At 41.8% G+C, this 20,216-nt stretch overlaps 1 protein-coding gene across 11 annotated transcripts in view; it reads right to left on the reverse strand.

Moving 5' to 3' along the window:
• The window catches only part of col23a1b (collagen type XXIII alpha 1 chain b), a 128,890-nt gene that overhangs the window by 19,266 nt on the left and 89,408 nt on the right, over positions 1-20,216 (reverse strand). For 10 of the 11 annotated variants that reach the window (XM_026191691.1, XM_026191664.1, XM_026191682.1 and 7 more), the window contains exons 3-7: positions 15,286-15,330; positions 12,270-12,277; positions 11,011-11,037; positions 2,125-2,151; positions 2,013-2,039 (exon numbers count right to left, since the gene is read on the reverse strand). In XM_026191691.1, coding sequence (XP_026047476.1) covers positions 2,013-2,039; positions 2,125-2,151; positions 11,011-11,037; positions 12,270-12,277; positions 15,286-15,330 — 134 coding nt within the window. The remainder of the gene's footprint in view (positions 1-2,012; positions 2,040-2,124; positions 2,152-11,010; positions 11,038-12,269; positions 12,278-15,285; positions 15,331-20,216) is intronic. The other variant, XM_026191701.1, reaches the window with a different exon arrangement.

The following is a 20,216-nucleotide window of genomic DNA, read 5'->3' on the forward strand; positions in this document are numbered from 1 at the left end:
GAGGAGGGGGGAGAAAATCAGAGACACTTGGTCAAGATAAATCAGTTATCACACATCACACGCATCTTCAATAGCCCTTCAGAAGGGAGCTTTCAATCAAACGGTAAGACAAGGCAGTTATTCTGCTTAATGGATTCATGGCATTGAGACCGCTCAATCCAAACATCACTTTTGTCTGAGTGTATTTCACAGTAAGAATACCAAATGACTCAAGCTTGTCCCAAGAATCCCTTTTAAGAGTGCTCTTTGAGAGATAAAAGTTTTCTCAGAGATAAAACCTTTGTTCCTCCATCAGTGACTCTTCGGAGCTCTTGAGATGTTTTAGATGAGGAATGCTGAAATGCTAACTAAAAACACGGGGTATCAAACATCCCTGTGCGATCCTACACTGGTGCACGGTCCCCACTTTGTGACAGCTTCAAATCCTCATGAGCTCTATGTATGAGGCAGGGCCTTTGTCCATTTCTGTGGTGAGCCATGTCTCAGTATGCTGCTGCTGCTGCTGCTGGTGGTGGTAAGGAGCATAAGGATGCCAAATGTGAAAGCACAAGCAGCAAACTCACTGCGGGCCCTCTGCGACTGTGACAGGCAGAAGAATAAGAGGTGGAAAGCATCCACTGTCCATCTGTGACAACAATGGACAGATCATACCTCTTAAAGCCAAGTCACCACTTAGGTTAGACCCTTCGCACTCAACTTGTCCCCTCTGTCTGCGTTTCTCAGTCCCCTGGTTCCAAATCTGCCTTGAACCTTTTGAAGGCTTTCGTTCTATTTTGTACCTTCTTCCATAACTTCTTGTGTCTGGCGACAGTTTTATCTTAGAGCTATAAACGCGTTCAAGAGTACAACAGCGAAGACGACAAGCAGTGTGTCAATGTGACTATCTACGCGATGACAGACAGAGCTTATCTCCCGTGCTGCTCGCTCTTCCGAGCGGTAGAAAGCCTTTAACTCAGAGTCAAGCCGCAAATTGTTCAAACAAGACTAACTTTACAGTCAACTTCTTCATTCAAAATGATCTAAAACACAACAAAAAAATATGTTGAATTTCAATAAACTGATTTCCCATCTGGTTTAATTTCATTTATTGTGTATTTTATGTGCAGGAATGGCATTTTAAAAGGGGAAATGATAAAAAAAAAATCTTTAGTTTTCCAATTGATTCAAAAAGAAAAAAAACCCAAATGCCAGCTCATAAAAACCTCATTATTAATTTTGGAAACAGAAGTCCCTCAAAGATAAAAAATGTGCTACATGTTTCCCCCCTTTATTATGTTGTTTTCATGCCCCCCACCCTTTGGGTTTGCATGCAACTCTGGTCATGAGTCACGCCTTCTGAGGGTTTTATGCCAGACCCTTGTTGATGGGGAGAAACCTATTAAAGGATACACCCAGCCTCAGGACTCCTTTCACAGGAACAGGAACAGCTTAATGGTGTTTGGAGAGCAACAGCTCTCATTATGCTGCGAGGGGGTTTACATTTCAGCTGATGACTTATGCCTCTTGTGGGTGAGCGCTGCGATGTGCTGAAGGAGGGGCGGAGGGGGCACAATAATGACTTTTTAAAGAGTCTCCGTCTGAAGGTTATAAACTAATCTCTTTCTTACTTTCCCAAATGGTGTGTAACCCATTCGCTCTGCTTCACCTGTTTCCATGCTGCACCTGGGCGTGCCTCTGAGTGCACCAGCATTTCAGGCGCGAGTTGATGGATGGGAGTGCAAAGGGGATTTCAACACTCAGCTCAGCTGAGCCCAGACTACCCCTGTGGCTGTGAGCCATTGGGATGACTTAAGAGGTGGAACAGGAAGTAAGATGGCTACCGGGTTTTTCACGCACTTGCAGTGACTCCTCAGGGCGAGTAAAAATGATTGATGAGGTATAACAAACTCTCACCAGTCTTACAGGACAAATGCAGAGTCCAGCTGGATTTATAATAGGAAAAATCTTTAAATAGGAACTGAATAAATAAAATAAAATAAGAAAGTAAGAATAAGAGGCGTGTGACGATGTACCTGGCTGCCCTTCAGACCTGGTGGACCCTGAGAGGAAAGAAAACAGAGTTAAAAATCAAACTTGTTTCTTTCATTTTGGGCATACTTGACAAATGTGGCTGAGAATACTCACTGGTTTGCCATCTAAGCCAAGTGGACCCTGTTGGGAAAGAAACAAAGAGAAATTATGACCAACACAAAGTCCCGAGAGCCCTGTCGCCACTGAACCACTTTAGGGGCTTCATTTATCAAAATGACTCAAACAGGAATAAGCAGTCGTTTATAAAAAAAAACCTTACTCTGACAGGGAAATGTAGTGTAGACTTTAGTGATTTTCCTGTCAGTTATGTAAGAGCTATTGCAATTTTGGACACACATGCCTCCACGCCTGCTGTGAACTTTATGCTTTATGATAGGAATTATCAATAAATTGCCAGACCAAAGGTGTTTTGAATTAAAAGCAGGATGCAGTGTTCTGTAATTCATATATCAAATTAGAGACACGTAACCACGGCTGCTTTTGTGTTGAGACGTTTTTAAAAAAGCCAAACACGCTTTTAGGAGGATGAAATTTTTTGGTGCACAATGATCTCATTTCAGAAGGAGTTTGCTTTTCTTTTTCGGTACATGCACTCAAAAAAAAAAAAAAATTAAAAAAAAAAAAATTCTTTGCTGTCTTTAATACGAGGCTATAATTTGGAGTAAACTGAAATATATAAAATCAAAAGTTTATTTATTTAAATAATGAATCATTATGGAAAATAATTTTGGTATCAGCCAATCAATAAAAAGTCATTTTTCTAGAATTCATTAAATTGTGAAAGTTTGACATTAATAGTTGCACAACAAAATTACACAGAAAATATCTATCTATATATATCTCTCTGCTAAAGCCTCCTTTGTGCAGGCATTATATAGGTATCTTTTAACAATGAGGGAAAGATGTTATAAAATATAAAATCATGTAGAAAGTATGAGAACTTTTTTATAAATGAAGCCCAAGTAGTAGCGACATGACAGCTTATCTTGTGTTGGGAACATTATATGAATACACACTGGCCCACTGCTTGTTGAGAGTCACATTAAAGCAAAGGCACCTCTCTCGGTAAAGAATTGAAGCCAGAAGAAGGTAAGCTCACACTGTCGTTTTTAAGTGTCGTTTTTGTGCCGATAAAGTTGTGATTAGTAGGCTCTAGAGATTTCACCTTCCCTCAGAGCAATTCCAGCAATTTCCCCTTGTTTGCAGTGTTTATGCTAATTAAACTAAGCCAGGCACTTTTGTCTGGAGCTTATGTTTAACCTGCAGACATGAGAATGGTATCAATCTTTTCATTAGACTCTCAACAAGAAAGAAAATAGGCTTATTTAAAAAAAAGAAGAAGAAGAAAAAAGTGCTCCTTTAATTACTGGTTTAATAAGGCATAATGAGCCAATAATTATACTTGCAGGTCACCCGACCGAGTCTGCTGTGAATAAAGCATTGCTTCAAAACACTGAAGTCACTATTTGTTTTCAGTCCACGGACAAGACAACCTTTCCTCGGCAAGATACCCTAAACCAGCTGTTACTTATTAGTATTTCAGAATGTTTTAGTCTTGTCTCCATATCGCTTATGAAAAAATGTAAATTGTGTTAGTGTTGGAAAAAGCAATTAAGTGGATTTGTAGAGGCAAACATTTCAAGAGAGGACAGCAAAAATAACCGAAACTTCAGAGTGAAAAAGTAGGAAAAAGAAGGTTTTTCATTATTGTATTTAAGTAAATGTGTAGGTCTATGTATATCCTGCCCAGTGTGTGTGTGTGTGTGTGTGTGTAACAAGTAACATTCAGATAAAGGCTCCCAGGCTATGTGCTGTATAATTATATTACTTGAGTGGACTTGTTCCAGTTGCATCAATTTGACACACACCCCCACATCTCCTGTGTGTGTGTGTCTTTGTGGTGCTTAGATTATACAACAGGCAGTTAAGAAAGTCTATTCATCCACTCTCCAGCACTGAAGCAGCAGTTGGAGATGTCCACTTTGTTTACCTCGATAAAAACAACTAACAAGCAGTCACTGAACTTCCTCTATGCTCAGTTCAAAGGCGCTCAAATCTTTGGATTACTTAAACATGAAGGAAGAGCCGGCTCTTGGATCAAACTTTCCTGACAAACACTTATATGTGATGTATGTGGTAAGGGCTAACGTTGACTTCCTGCCGCCTTCCTTCTTAACAACCCTACTCTATGTTAAGCTAACTGTTTTTACAGGGTCCCTTAAGTACTGGCTTGCTGTTCACAGTCCTGGTGGCTTTCCAGGGTGGAAACCATCATTAACAATAATCACTTCTGGCCTTGGATGGCGCACACAAGTCTTGGCTTTTTTCATGATCTCCTGATTTACCAGCCCCACGGATGCAACCCTACCACAGTCTCATCTTGGCCTGCTTTGCTGGATGGGCAGTAGGTACAGAGAGGGAGCGATACGTGAAGCTGCTCTCGTTACCCGCTCATCTGATCATTTACTGCTTTGCTTTTGCCTCATAATTTGTCAGCGTGGCTACAGACTGCTGTCAAACTTGAAAGCAGCCTGTAAAAGAGATTTATAAAAAAGCATAAAAAGTGCTTCTTTACAGAATGTCTTTTTGATTAAGGAACCCTTGTGAAGTCAGCAGTAGGTAGCCGAGACCAGGGTGGAACAAATGACTGGGACCAATTGGACGGCAATAATTTCACAGCACAGGACAGGCTGGATGTCCATCGCTCTATTAAAAACAACATCCTGAGTTTCCCATGAGAATTTCAAATGTCCCTCTGAGTTTTCCGAGGCTACATCCCTACATGCACACTAAGCTCTACCATGTATACATACATCTATGCAGGGACATCTCTGCATCTGGGAGCGTTTATGGGGGTCTGGCTCCTTCAAGACTCGTCAGGATGAGCAGGAGAGGTGAACAATGCGAGGTCAGCGGCTGCTGCACAATCTAAAAGGGACTGATTTATGGCCGCTAACAAGCGACAAAGAGCCTTATGAATTGTGGGTACAACTGCTGCTTGGGTCTTTTTCTTTGCGACGAGATGTGTATGAAAGGTTTATTTTCAGTAATAAAACCCTGTAGCTAATGTCTGACATCGGACTGCTTGCATTAATAAGTAGTAGCATAGAATTTCTACTAACTTGAGGAATTGCTAGAGCTGCCTGAAGCAATATTTCATGCAACGAGCAGTGGAGAGAGCTCTGGTATGTCTGGTAATAAAATACTTTAAAATATACAAGCTTCATTAAATCAGCAATAGAAATAAGAGTCGGTGTTCACTGAAAACCAATGACAAAATGGGTTTAAATAACTATGAAACAAACAAAATCAAAGGGAGTTAGGTACCTTATCTATTGTCTTTTTAAAAAAAAATATAATAGCTTAACTTTAAAACACTCTGCAAGGCATGAAACGTGTGCTGGAATTCAAATAAAACTAGGCTGAACTAAAAAAACATGAGCGATGTGGTGGGTTTCAGAGTGTTGGGGTGAGGGGCTGCTGCTAAATTTCTGCATCTCAAACCACAAACGGATCAGGCTGGAGAAGAAAGGGAGGGAAGGATGGAGGGTAAAAGAACACAAAAGGCAAAAAAAAAAAAAAAAAATAGGAGATTAATGTTTAGAAAAAGTGGGAAAAAGAGCTGGAGATTACCGCCAAAACCTCAAGTAAATGTGGGAGAAAACAAAATAAAGAACCACACTCGCATAAAAAGAACTTGTATTTCTAGTCTGCAGCGCCACATTATCCTGCAGCATCCCTCAGCAGGTAAAACAACAAAAAAACAGCTTTGACTCACATTCCCATCAATTAGAAGGCTGTTAAACAGATCTCTGGGAAATAACATGGCCTGTAGGAGGGCACATGTCTGTGTTTGCTTATGTGTGAATGCGCGCGTTGATTCAGGCGTGTGTCTGTTTGCATGCGCTCGTCTCTTAATCCCGGTGAAAGAAGCCGCAGGCTGTTTTAGCTGCCTTTACTGTACTCCCTATGGCGCAGACTGCTAATTATCCACGAGGGTGTGATTGTCGAGGATGCAGCATGAAAAGCTGGTGTCTGCACATCACAGCCGGCGTCTCAGCGAGAATCGCACGCTGCTTATGCTGCAAACTGCAGGCTCAACAAACTTTTATGGCATTAAGGTGAAGGTGAGATAGTGAGAGAGCGCTTTCCTCTTTCTCTTCCTGGGATATGATTAATTTTTTCCTCTTGAGGCTGCCCATGAAAACCTTTGTTTAATGTCACCACAGGGACAGAAATCGGTGTTAGCTCTACGTGTGTGCAATTTGTGATACACAGCTCTTAGAAATAGTCAGTGGCTACAAGCAGAACCAAAGCGCACAATAAAGCATAGCAGAGTGCTGTTTGTTTGGGACAGAAAATTGCCAACATGTTGCCGGGTGCCCGTCAGGCTTTGATCTGCGCCCTGCAGCCTTGAAGGCTGAACAATGGCGAGCCTGGGCCCTTCTCGCTGATTGAGGTCCGCTGTCTGTCTCAGTGTTGCACTCGCGAATAAACACACTTGTGGCTGGGCATGCTGCACATGTGAAAAGGAGTCAGTTGGTGTGTGTGGGTGTGTGTTTACCCCTCTGCCCTGCTGTCAGCCTGCCTGACTGTGATTATTTGACAGGGGGAAGACTCTTTTCTGAATCTCGCCTTGGCTGTGATTTATGAGAGGAAGAAGTGGCAAGGGTTACATGAGGGGAGAAAACATACATGAGCACGCACGTCGTAGTGTTATGCTTGAGAGACACGCAAACCGCATTTCATTAACACTGTTTATCATACAACTGATGATTCTCTGGAAGTGGGCTGCTGCAGTCTGATGAATTCAACATGTGTATGCCACCTAAATGAAGTGCAGCTCATGTGCACTCACACTGCACACATGCATGCAGTTTCTTTAACAGGTCAGCAGTGGTGGATGAAGGGATCCAATGTTTTTTCTACCAGTATATATTTTTTTAATTCCAATATTTTAAAATTGCAATTACAACTTGGATTCAGGATCAATTCCCATCTGTGGAACAGAGGACTTGATCTTCACCCTTGCAAACTTCTGGATAATTCACAGAGGTTTGAACATTGAAGCTAGGTGTGTTTTGGTGGCTTGGAGAATGGTTATGAGCACCTGTTGGGGGAACTGCAGGAATACGTGGTTGCAAGTCAGTTGTCATGGGCCATCATGTCCTCGTAAAACCAAGTGTATCCACTTACTCTCTGCAAAGTTGGGCCTGTTTTCACTGGAGTTTAACTCTGCTAGGATTCTCTCTTGTCTTTAGTCCTGTTTGAGATATTCATGGACAGGATCTCAAGGCGTAGCAAGGCTTAGGAGGGCATGTACTTTGGGAACCTGCAACCTTCCTCATGTAGATGATGTGGTTCTGTTGGCTTCATGTATGGGTAGGATATGAAAGAGGATGGACCAAGCGATGGAATTCAAGCATCTTGAAATCTTAATCATGAGTAACGGAACGTGGAGTGTTACATTGACTGTTGTGGTAAAGAGAGAACTGAACCGAAAGTCGAGGCTTTTCCAAATCATCAATCCATCTAAGATCCGACCCTCATCTATGGTCACGGCATAAATGACTGACAGAGTAGGGCTGCAAATACAAGCTGCAAATACATGAGTTTCCTCTGTAGGATGGCTGGACTCCGCTTTAGACCCACTGTCAGATGCTACACTGCTGCTGCGGGTCCTGGGTTCCTCCTGGTGGACAACAATAACTGGACTCATGAGCCGTCATATGCAGATAGTTCCTGGAGGATGAAGGAATTGATACCACTGACTGGGCCCCCAGTCAGTGGTAGCCTGACCTAAATCCAGTCGAACACCTCTGGGACGTCATGTTTCAGTCCTTTTCAGCAGTGTACATTTCATCTGGCTTGAGAACAGCTCAGGTTCTCCTCAAGTTTGGATGAATTGGAAACTGTTGCTGGTGAGAAGGACGTTTGCCTAGTCGGCTTCAACTGAAACCCAACTCAGGACAAATTGAAGATAACGGATTGATGGAAAAGTTGCAATATCAAAATGTAAAAAATAGTTGGTTACACTCCAAACCAACCAAGGTTAAGTATCAAAAGTAGCAGTACACAGTATTCAAAGGCCATTAAAGGGTACAAAAACGTGTATTTAAAAAAATGCCTCTAAACTGCAGTGCAGGAGAATAAATTGCAGCAGAAAATTGTATTACCAGTAAATCAGGGACAAGTACCTCTAATTAAAACTTGATTAGATGCCCTTTGTTACTTTGGACTTCCACAGCTGTTATTATCATCTTGTTGAACTGTTTGCTAGCTTGTACACTTACAGACTTTTGGCTCGGGAGGGTTAAAAGCTTGAACTGCATTGTATGTAATTCAGAGAGACATAATAGGGGTGAGAGAGGACATGAAAAAACACTGGGAAGCAATCTAGCTGTTTGTTTAAGGAAAGGAAACAGAAAGAGAAAAAAAAGTCTTGTTGGCACAAATCTCTGGCACAATGCAGTTAGCAGCGCAGCGGTCTCCGGTAACCCACTTGTCCAATTTGTGCTGATTGCCCTCATATATGAGCATCTGAGAGAAAATACTGGTGTGAAAACACATCTAGCACTCACATCCACACACACACATACCTCTGACCACTTCCACAGTCCTGGGCTTTGTTACAGAGACATACATAAACAATAGGTGGTTTGGACAGCCTCCACACATATGCACACAGACACACAAACATTGATACCCAACAGGAAGAACGGCTCTTTTTAAAGTCAGATGTTTGAAATTCTATCATCTCTGCTCCTGCTAAATGTAATGATATACTGTCCATGATAATTGTCAGCGTGATTAATCTGCTGTTGTTTCACTGTGACCTCAAGCACGCAGCATCCTCAGTCTTTATAATCACACACACACAGACCAGGAAGCTGCCTCTTGCAACAGCAGACTGAGCTCCTCCAGTCGTTACACTGTTTCATCTATGTAATCTTAGCACTATACAGATTGATTTCATTATACTAACTAGACTGGGAAGAATTAACCAGATTGTGCAGTGTTTAAGCAATGCACAAATAATGGCATCCCAGGACAATGTTAAATGAAAACAAGACAATAAAATGTGCAATAACTCTGGGGTTTCAAATGGAGACGGCAATGGAGATGAACGGTCACAGGCAAAAACAAACAAGCAAGCAAGCAAACAAACAAAATCCTCTAAAAAACACAAATGTGCACAGGCTTATCTGTGCACCGAGTCCACCTGTGTGTAATTAGCAGCAGGCATTTCCCGTCAGCAGGGCTGTGCAGTGCCAGGCAGACTGTATGGGAATATGCCTGAGCGAGAGCCCGAGATACCCGCATTCCCAACATCCACAACTACACAGCTAGCATGGCAAAGATGTTGTAGGAGTTAAGATGACGTGACTATTTTGGGTCACCATGGAACTAGTCAATGAGTGAAAAACTAAGTGCACCCCATGATTCAGGAGCTTGTAGAACCACCTTTAGCATCAATTATCTGAAGTAAATGTTTCTGTATGACTTTATCAGTGTCTCACAAGGTTGTGGCCTCTTGGCTCGCTCTTCTTTAAGCGTTTTGTTTTGTGCACAGCACTCTCAGACTATTCAGTCCTGCTGAGGTCTGGACTTTGGGCCATTGCAACACTTTGATTCTTTTTAAGCCATTCTGTTGTAGATTAGCTGCTGTGTTTAGATTTAAATTGAGTCCTGTTGCATGGCAATTAGACCAAGCTTTAGCTATCAGACAGATTGCTTCTCATTTGACTCTAGAGTACTTTGGTATACAGAGGAGTTCAGGACTGACTAAAATACAAGGTGCTCAGATCCTGTAGCTCCGAATCCTCCCTTCACTACCCTGCTTGTCAGCTGATATGAGGTGTTTGTGTTGATTTATTGTGTGTGGTTCTCAAAATGTGGGGCTGTGCATTATGGCCAAACAGATCCACTTTGGTCTTGTCTGTCCAAAAAGCACATTTTTCCCAGAGTCTTTGGTTTTTGGTGGGGTTTTTTTTTGTATTTTTCCAGAAGCAACTTCGCAAATTTAAACCATGCTACAATATTTTTCTTTCTCCCGCAACCCCTAACAAACAAACCATACTTGTCCAGTCTTTTTCTAATTGTACAGTCGTAAAATTTAACATTTAACATGCTGACTGAGGCCTGTAGAGTTTGAGATGCTTTTGTGATTTTGCTATTTCTCTGAGCACTGCATCGTCTGACCTTGGGGGGGATTGCCGAGACGTCCACTCAGGGAGGACTGTAGCATTGTGCACACTTTTCTAGAAGTCACACTGTTTTGTGTAGGTGTATTCATAAATGGATGATAAGCTAGAAATCACCGTTTCATCTCATAAATTGTGGGAGAAAGAAAAAAGAAAAGAAAAGGTCTAGCTGTCCACTAGAGGCCGCTGTATCTCTGGATAACATTAGGCATGGCTCTGTGTTTTTGTGGAAATTGGTAACCTGCTTTCCATTCAGTAGCTATGCATGTACATCGTTGCATTACACCAAGCATATTAAAGCCCAACTAGAAGCTGCAAGCCATGATTGGAGCCTTGTGGATGACTGTTTCACATTGTGGTACGGTTTACACTCCTGTGGTTTGTGTTTACTGATGATATCTTAACATTATTGGGCATTTATGTCTACTGCTCTTTATGTTTACTCATATGAGAACTAAACGTGCTGCGTTTCCCCCTGCCAACTGCCTTGGGTTAGTCATATTTCGTGTGATATAACCAGTCTGAACTTTGTATATCTGTGAGCTTACTTCTCATTTATGAGGCAGGATACATCACTGTTGGTTATTGGTTATGAAGAGGAAGTCATGGAAAGGGTAAATGAATTAATTTAGTAATTTAGAAAGAAAAAGCAGAGAAGATGATGGGATAGAAAAAGGCAGAATAAATGTGGGGAAAAAGTTAGAACAGATCCAGGCCCAGACACACAAGTAGGTGAAGTGAATAGAGTGACAGGATAAATAAAAATCTAATTTACCGGGTATCCATCCCGTCCAGCCTTGCCCTGGTGAGGTTAGACATTGAAGCATGAAGCATTAATCAAGGCTGAACAGACACTAACAGCTGCACACAACAAACTCAAAGACCAACATGTAGCCTGGTATCCTACATAATAAAAGGAGACAAGTGGTTAATGATTTAAAGGATTGTGGCTGACTATTTATTTATTCATAAAAAATATTGAATTCTTGAATGAAATAATTTACTGTAAATGGAGACTAAATTTGTATTTGGAAACGAATGAACTAGCGAGGACTTAGTCATATGTTTACACCACAGCTTTTGACTCACATTTTCTGGGATTTTTTTTCCTCTTTTCTCATCTGCTCTCAAACATGAACCACGGTTTTAAACTAAAAGCCACTTGGACACAAAAAATAATTAAAAAAGAAAATCAGATCAGTTGTTTTCATTGTGTCTACAGTACCAGCCACTGCACATTACTTAGATAAACGGCACTGACACATTGCTACTTTGCAGAGTAGCGAGTGACTGGATTACCACACCTTCCCATCAACTTTATGAGATTTAGGCTGTAAGTTTTGTGGGGGTCTTTAAGAGAAGACATTGTTTCATGCACACCTAGTGTGGATCAGATGCAGACCAATCGAACAAATCCTGGTTGGCCGGGCATGCTGTTTTTGTTCTGATGTGTCCGGAAGCTCGTCACGGTACGTTTCAGAGCATTTCCAATTCTGCATATCTGATCAGTGCCACATGGGACAATTTAATAAAAAAAAGAAAGAAAAAGAAGGGAATAAAAACTGAAATTGGACATTTAAAATGCAGATGGAAAAAACAAAACAAAAAACAAATCTGAAGGCAGCTGCATCAGTTTCCACTCTGTACAAGGCTTTGAGTAACGGTGTGTTTTATCTCCCGAGTGTGTCAGAGTGTCAGCAGGAGTTACAGTCCCACAGAGGAGAATAACTCACTGCAAATAAGTCACACCTCCCTAACCATCACCATGAAAGACTCAAACACACAGTCATGGACACCCACATGCACAGGTGGTCCATTTATTGGCGTTCTCTGTGGATGCATGTGCGAGTGAGTCTGTGACAGTCTGTATGTCTGTGAGTGAAAGGATTCCTGGCAACTCCCGCAGTTTGCCGGGCCGTGCAGGACTCACAGCGAGGGATGATACAAGGTGGATGTGTGTGCATGCGTGACTGATGTTGAAACCTCTCTTTAGTTTGTTTCCATACTACCTGGATGAGGTGGAATGGTACTTACAGGAAGCCCTGCAACACAAAAGAGAAACCAAGTGTTAGAAAGTAAATGCTACAAGTCTCTACAGACACATGAAGCACAACATGCGAGAACTGCAGCAGGCTTTGGTTTATATACCAATCAATTCCTCTGAACAGTGGTCTGCAACAAAAAAAACAAAACAACAAAAAACCTGCACATGCAATGTGGTTCGTTAGATGATGGCTGCAATTAACCACCTAAATACAGTACAGAACAAACATATTAGAGCTGCCGCCAGCGCAGTTTGTGGTGAACCCGTTATGATAAACAGACTGCTGGATAATGGGTCATGTTTTACATTAGGAAATGAAGTCATGTCAGGACTTTGTTTCTTAAGAAAATAAGGGCGTATTGGATGGCGGAAAAACAGCGAGTAAAAAGGTCGGGGCGTGCTGGCAAACTGTCTGTCCCTTTAAAGTTGTGGGGGGAGAAAAAGAATGAGATGCTTCTGAGATTTCTCCAGGGCAGTGTTTCTGTCGTGATTGAAATGCTCTGATGTTGAGCCTCAGCAGCAAAACTACATTCAGCTTTTCATTCTTTGCCTAACAGAAAACAAAAGTAATGATCAAAGAACTCCTTTTGTTGTTAGTGGCCTTTTTTTTTTTAAAATAATCTCCTTAAAGTCCGAGGCTAAGACCAGGAGCACTATTAAATCACTTAAATCCCTACAAAGTGAACGCATCATTAGCAGAATTTTTATTAGCTATTCCTTAATATGCTATCCAATAAAACCGATAATGATGCTGATTAATGCAGCTTATAGTGTATGATGTCACTTGGGGCTCTGCCACCTTTGCGGCTTCAGTACAGCATACCTCATCAGCATGAGTACGACATCAAACACCAACATAAAGTCAGCAAGACTGAAAACAGGCTCTCCTTAAAACACACACAAAAAAAATCCTTGTTAACATGAACAGATTCTATTGTGGCCTTGAAGTGGGCTCTTTGATTCAGCAGGAGCTTTGCATACGTAGAGAGAGATGAAAATGCATGTTTTAGGGGCGAGCATGTGTCAAGAAGAAGAGGAGGGAGGCGTTTAGGTTCATGAGGGATGAAAGTTTATCTGTGTCTGGATGCTTCGACGGGGACCTCCCGGGCCAGACGGTTAGGCAAACAAACACACTAGCTTGGAAAGCCACACAGAAAGACAAGCTTTAACTACTGAACTTGGGACAGGTGTGTATATGTGCTTGTAGACTACTGAGAAAGAAAGAGACGCAGGAGCAAACATAAGAGAAAAGGAAACAATTTAAAGAAAAAAAAAACGAGGCATGTCAGAGAGAAGATGACAGCGAGGGCTGATTTTAAGATGCTTAACTACTCTGTCTGCCCTCTTTCCTGTTATTTGTGTTTGTGCGCTCCCTTCTCCACTCTCATTTGTTTTTTTTTTCCCTGAGAGAATGGAGGAAAACCTCTTCTGGCCTTTTAAAATGTTGTCCTGGAGTCATCAGCATCAGGATGGCGAAACAGCCTCTCCATTTAATATACGTACTCGCTCTGAGCCAGGATGCAATGTGAGGATGAGAGACTAAAAAATACAAGCGATAGCCTAAACAGAACCACGACGGCCCTTCAGACACGGACCATCTGCCTCAAATAGGCATCCACTCTCGGCTGAAACCTTAGCAGCACACATCCTCCAAATCAGGGGTGGGTAATTAATTTTCCCAGGGGTGTGGGCCTCCACAACAGTCCCAGTTTCTTAAATTAATTCCCCACTCCTGCTCGTAATGATGAGGTTTCCATTAAACGGACCTGGAGGACACCCAAAGGGATTTCCACATTTTATGCTAATATAAATTTAGTTAGACAGTAAACTGATTATCGAGATTTGAGACCGGTCACTACTGCTCTCCAAAATCCATTAAAAACATGAGTAAGGCATAATGGTAAACTGGGTCAGTCCCGCTGAGACCGTAACGCTGCCGTGAACACTTACTAGTCCACCAAATCTGCCACAGCAAATTGACCCTAACAAATCTAATTTCACTTCTTGTTTTTTTTTTAGTAGTTTCAGAAAATGAGTGAAACTCTGTAAACGGTAAGATTAAGACTTAAGATTTGCATCTCCAAAGAAAACCAAATTGCGCAAACCACACACAAGGCCGTTCATGCCGGCAAGAGACTAACACATTGATGGTGTTCACCTTCTGCTGCGATTTCTAGAAAACAGAAATATACTGTTTGGCCGCCCTCTAGAACAGAAAAAAAAACATGCAATTCCGAGTCGAGATTTATGGGACGTTTTGCTCAACCCGTCACCTAAAAGATGGACGTTTGATCAGATAAAATAAAGTAAGCAGACAAGCAGAAAGGGATCACTGATGATCTTTCACTTAGTCACCGTGTTCACAAAAACAGATCCCATCTGTAAACATCCACCTCAGTGATTCACAACCACAATGGAAATTTTACGACAGTGACACATATCCTGCAGGTTTTGATAAAATTGCCTAATACTGTCGTGGAGCCCACTTTTAATAAGAAACATTTAAAAATTGGGATGAGTGAGACTTGTACAACATCCGCTCCATCTTTCACGATGACATTTGTGAAACAAGACTTATGTCCTTGCTCTGTTTTGGTTCCTCGTGGAGTGTTTTTGTGGTTTGGATCGATTGAAAAAGCAGCACCATAATGGTGGGTAGCGATGTTGGCGAGGCAGACTCATTAGGCTCGTACTACAGCAGCTGCTACCGCTCAGCAAGAACGACTGACATCTGGGCAAAGTTAGTGGAACCACATGGCCAGAGTTAGCACTATGTCGGCGCAAATGGAAAGGGACAGGGAGAAGGGCCAACTGAAGCCCATCATCCAGTGGCCTGACTCATGGATCACTGCCTTTGCTGGGCCCTCGCCTCGAACTTACCCAGTCACACAGGAAAAAGAGGGATGGTATGTGAGTGTGATGAAGAAAAAAAAAAGTGTATGTTTTCCAGGAAAAGAGGTTAAAAGGAAAAATAAACCGTTAAATGATTTGATGGGCATTACTTACCAGGTTCCCCTCTTCTTCCCATCCTTCCACGTTTTCCTGGAGGCCCTGTGGAAACACAGAAAGAGCGATGAATTGCCAAAATCAGCACCGCAGGGATGAGTAGAAAACGACTCAACCTCACTCGCCGTTTCGCTTCTGCTGCTCGAGCGCTGTTTGGCATCAAATGCGTACGAGCTGGCAGAGCGCTAAAATGTCAGCGCACAAATTGCACATGTAGTTTCAGTTTCAGATGCGAGAAACAAAAATAAAATGACAGAAAAAGATTTCTTTAGAGCTAAATGCACTCTGTGACTTTCAGTTTGGCTGGACAAAGACTTTCATGTGTGTACAAGACTCTTCCCCTCATGTTGGGCGAATATCACATTCATCTCTGGCCTTCATGCAGCAACTTTCCTCTGGTCCTGTTATGATGCAGCCTCCACTGTGACCTTTCTAGTAAAAAGCTTTTTTGTCATTGTTGGCGAATTCTTGCCAAGCTTGGAAAACTAGGAAGAAAGCTACAGAAGGGACGGGAGATGATGTGAGACGTTAGACCTCATGCTGCTAGAAGACCATGAGTCATTTTCTACACTTCCATTGATTTGCGTCAGTGTCTGCTCGGTGATTTCACAGAGGTACTGTTCTTACAACTAGTGCACTTGATTGCACCCCAAAGAAAAATAAGGTTGTGATCAGGCTCAGAAAGATCACTCAAGCTTCCCATTTGGCTTAAAAGCTGAAGCTAGCCACAAAAGGTTTTCCAAGTTCTCTCCATATGTGCTATGCACCAAGCTGGCTGCTTGGTGCATAGCAGACCAGCTTGTAGTCTCTAATTAGTCTCTAATTTACACTGAAAATTTTTAGCACAGTTTGCCACAGTGTTATAGCTAATTACATTACACCCAAGCAGAATATTACAGGCTGAGTATATTTTGTGGGCTTATTTATTTAAGTAGAGAGGTCTCAAAGTATTTTTCTTCTGCACCCTTCATTCACCCATAAGCATATGCATTCACATGTCCAATGTCTTTAAGCTGTTTGTTTAAAATGTACACTCACACTGTGATGTATCCATGAGGGGCAACTTGGGTTTAGGATTCTGGCTAAGGACACTTCAACATGCATGCAAACTGCTTCTTTTTGCCTACTGCCCTATCAGGATATCAGGATAAGCTCCCGTCAATGCTGATGCACATCAACTGTGTGGTAGCAGCGAGCGATACTGCAAATATAGGCATCGATCTGATACTGATCACTAAATCACTGTGGGTTTTCCTTTTCACAATAATGAGTTACTACAATAAAACACACCTTTCAGTTTTTCATGCATTCTGAAACTTGGAGACCTGAAATGTAAGGGGCTGTCCCTCACTGAGCCTGGTTCTGCCGGAGGTTTCTCCTTGTTAAAAGGGAGTTTTCTTCCCACTGTCACCAAAGTGCTTGCTCATAGGGTATCATATGATTGTTAAGGTTCTCTCCCTATTATTGATGTGTCTTTACCTTACAGTATAAAGCGCCTTGAGGCGACTGTTGTCATTTGGTGCTATATACCAAAGTGCTTGCTCATAGGGGTCATATGATCGTTGGGTTTTTCTGTGGGTGATTTGGTGCTGTATAAACAAAACTGAATTGAACTGAATTAAATGTGCTTGTCCCTAAAATACTCTGGGTCAGCTTCTTTTGTTTCATTGCGCCATAGGCTATAAATCCAAAACACATGACAGTCAGCACAAAAAGGTTCAGACATTTTTCACACTGCATGTTTGAGGTTGTTTCTTTTTTCCCTCTCAAATAAAGGAAATACATTTAACACAGTTCAGTGGCTACAAACTGAAAAAAAAAAAAAGATTGCTCAGTTGGTGCTAGTATCGATCCGATACAAATATCAGCACTGGTATTGATAATATCGATATTCGTAATCCACTTCTACTGTGTGATAGTCAACCATAAAGCGGATGTGTCCTGAGAGCAGCTCCCATGCACTCTGCAATTTCAGTTTAATATTTCTCTTACGTTGGGGACATGCTGGCCACAGGTTTGTCTAACACACAGTTGAATGTTTACTCCATTTCCTCCTGTAACATTAAAAGCAAAACACCAAAAAAATTTCTGAATAAACTTACGAGTATGTCAATACTACTGCTGGGTCGGCTATAAGGAGGCAATAGGAGCTGAAAGGATGTGTCAAGAGAGGCATCAGAAGGAAAGAATTACTCTTTGGAGCTTGTGAGAAGTATTTGAAATATTTTGTTGGTAGATCATCGAGAGTATTTTATTTTAAAAGCCCAAAACACTGACTGGCGTCCTTTACATGTCATTATTCACCTTACTGAAGCAGCCATGTAAAATATTTTTGTGAATTTACTGCCAAAGTAATAGGAAAACATTCTTAATCGAATCACACATTCTGATATAACTTTTTGAGGTTCTTTTCAAACTTGCGAGGCAAGATGGAAGAAGAAGAATAATGATAATAATCAGAATAAATAAACTCTGGACTTTGACTTACTTGTCCAGTATTGTTTTTTCTAATCTAAACGGGGTTATTCTAGTATCAAAAATCTTTATACTCGGCTGTATACACCATGTGCTTACACACCATTCTGCATTTAATCATTAGTTGTTGTTCATCTCTAGCTCTCTTGCACAGTGTGTTTTTTGTTCTGTCTTCCTCCCCTTCCTCCCAGCACCAGAATCACCCTGCATGAGCCTGGTTCTGCTGGAGTTTTCTTCCTGCTAAAAGGGAGCTTTTCCTTCCCACTGTCGCCAAGTGCATGCTCACAGGGAGTCGTTTGATTGACACAGGACTTATGGTAGCCTCAAAACGATCACTTTCTTTCTGCTGCATGTCAGAACTTTTTTTGTCAACCTCTCTTTGAAAAATAAATTCTGCTTGTTCTAAAAATGAATCTCAAAAAGCAAATCTACCGTCAATTTACTGCACAGGATCCAGACATGGCAAGAAAACAGGGCAGCTAAAGTAACAAGTAAGCCTTCAGCTTGCTTTCCCATGGTCTAAAACCCTTCTGTGGGCAACACCTCACTTCTTCTGTCTTTTGTTCCATGTGACCGTCCTCCCCTGCTCTCATAGTGAAATCAGAACCACACTGGTTCCACATAAATGGCTCTGAGCATGTTTTCTATTGTCATTATTGGGGGTATTGTAGTGGCCTAATCACTTCCTGACTCTGCCAGCCCTTTCAAGGAGACCTCAATCATGGTCTCCCACCTCCTACGCATGTCTGCCTCTCCTACTTTCATCCTCCTTAATGCAACAGCAATGAGCTATTAATGACACTGGAACTCTGGGATTGAAGGAATAGTAAAAAAAAAAAAAAAAAGTAATAACTTTAATTAAAGAAATGAAGATTGACCCTTTTTTTAAGTGCTCGACTAAATCATATTTTTATGCTGTATGTAAGTGATTCCATTTGCCATTTTAAGCTCCCACAGGATTTTGCTGGCAAACTAAAAAAACAAAACAAAGAATAACAAAGGAAACTGAGTGGGCTACAGCTGTGCACCCACTGCACTGACTCTCATTTAAAATTTATGTTTGAACAGTTTTACACTTTTAACACCTCTACACCTTCAAACCTCAGGCACAGATGCCAGCCGTGTTATGATAGCCTCCATATTTCACAGTGGGCTTGACTTCCCCTCCCTCAGCCTCCACCGTCATAAACAGGAGTGGGAGATGCTAGAGTAAGCCCAAGGCCTCTGAAAAGAGACTAGATGGAGAGAGATGCTAGATGACAAGGTGGAAAAGCTGAAAAAGCTGGAAACAGGGAGACAGGAATGTGCATGGGAGTGATGGGATGGGGAGGAAAGACCAGGAGGTAGAGAAATTAGTTGGGAAGGACAGAGAAAGAGAGTCTTACAGATATAAGAAAAATGACAGAGGAAAGGATTGGCAGACAAAACGAAGTCAGCAGGCATCGATGGATGAATGCTTTCACAAGTCTTGCACGTACATGGTCTTTGGGTGCATAAAATTCTTCCTTAACCAAGCACATACTTCATAAGATATGGGTCACCACGGGCCATGCCTGCTCTACCTTTGTTTGAGACTTGAAAGGCGGCCGTCTGCATGTCGACAGGTTAGTGGCCAAACACTGGAGGGGCAGGCGTCAGAGTGACTGAAATGTGGGAGCGTGATTAGTCCTGAGTGGCATAGTTGAGGGGGAATTGTGGCGGGTGATGACAAGCTGATGTAGGACTAGATTAACTGGAGGAATTAATGGGAAAAGCAGCAAGGCTGGAGAGCAGAGTGTAGGCATGTGTGAAAGCAGTTCAGATTCCTGCTCTAGAACAGCGAGGTGAGCGCATATCGGCTGAGATGCAAACAAATGGCCGTGGCTCGACTTGGGTTTTAGCTCTGTCTTTCTGTTTCACTGTGGCATTTCTGGGTCAGCTGAGGTGAAAGGAGTTGAAAATGTCCTACGGGTCTGCAAGGACACTCTTCAATCTAGTAGAGTCAGCAATTTTGAGGTTATCTGAATAATCACATGTAAAAAAAAAATCTCAGCAGGCATCATCCAGTCAAAGTGTGCAAGGCATGAAACAGAAAGGTCGTGCAGGCAAATGTAAAGTTTAAATGTAAAGCAGATTAAAAACAATGCGTCTAAAACAATGAAAAATCAAGTATCACACACGTACTCCTGGGTGACATTCTGGTTCCAACCTCCATATGTCGACTTGTGTTGTTATTTCAAAGTGGAAACATGCTCATTATGTCATTTAAGCAATGCTGCACCAACTCCACGAAGTGATAACAGCCTATTGAGCCTACAACTAGGTGCAGGCAGTGATGACAACTTATAATGATGATTTAATGGGATGATAACACACAAAAGCAGGTTTTCATTATACTCTTTAGAGGTCTAGGTTGCTAACTGACTAAAAGATGACTGTACAACTCCAAGACAAAGCAGCAATACATTTCCCAGAGT

This window comes from Astatotilapia calliptera, chromosome 2 (assembly GCF_900246225.1).
Source record: "Astatotilapia calliptera chromosome 2, fAstCal1.2, whole genome shotgun sequence".
Taxonomy (NCBI): Eukaryota; Metazoa; Chordata; class Actinopteri; order Cichliformes; family Cichlidae; genus Astatotilapia; species Astatotilapia calliptera.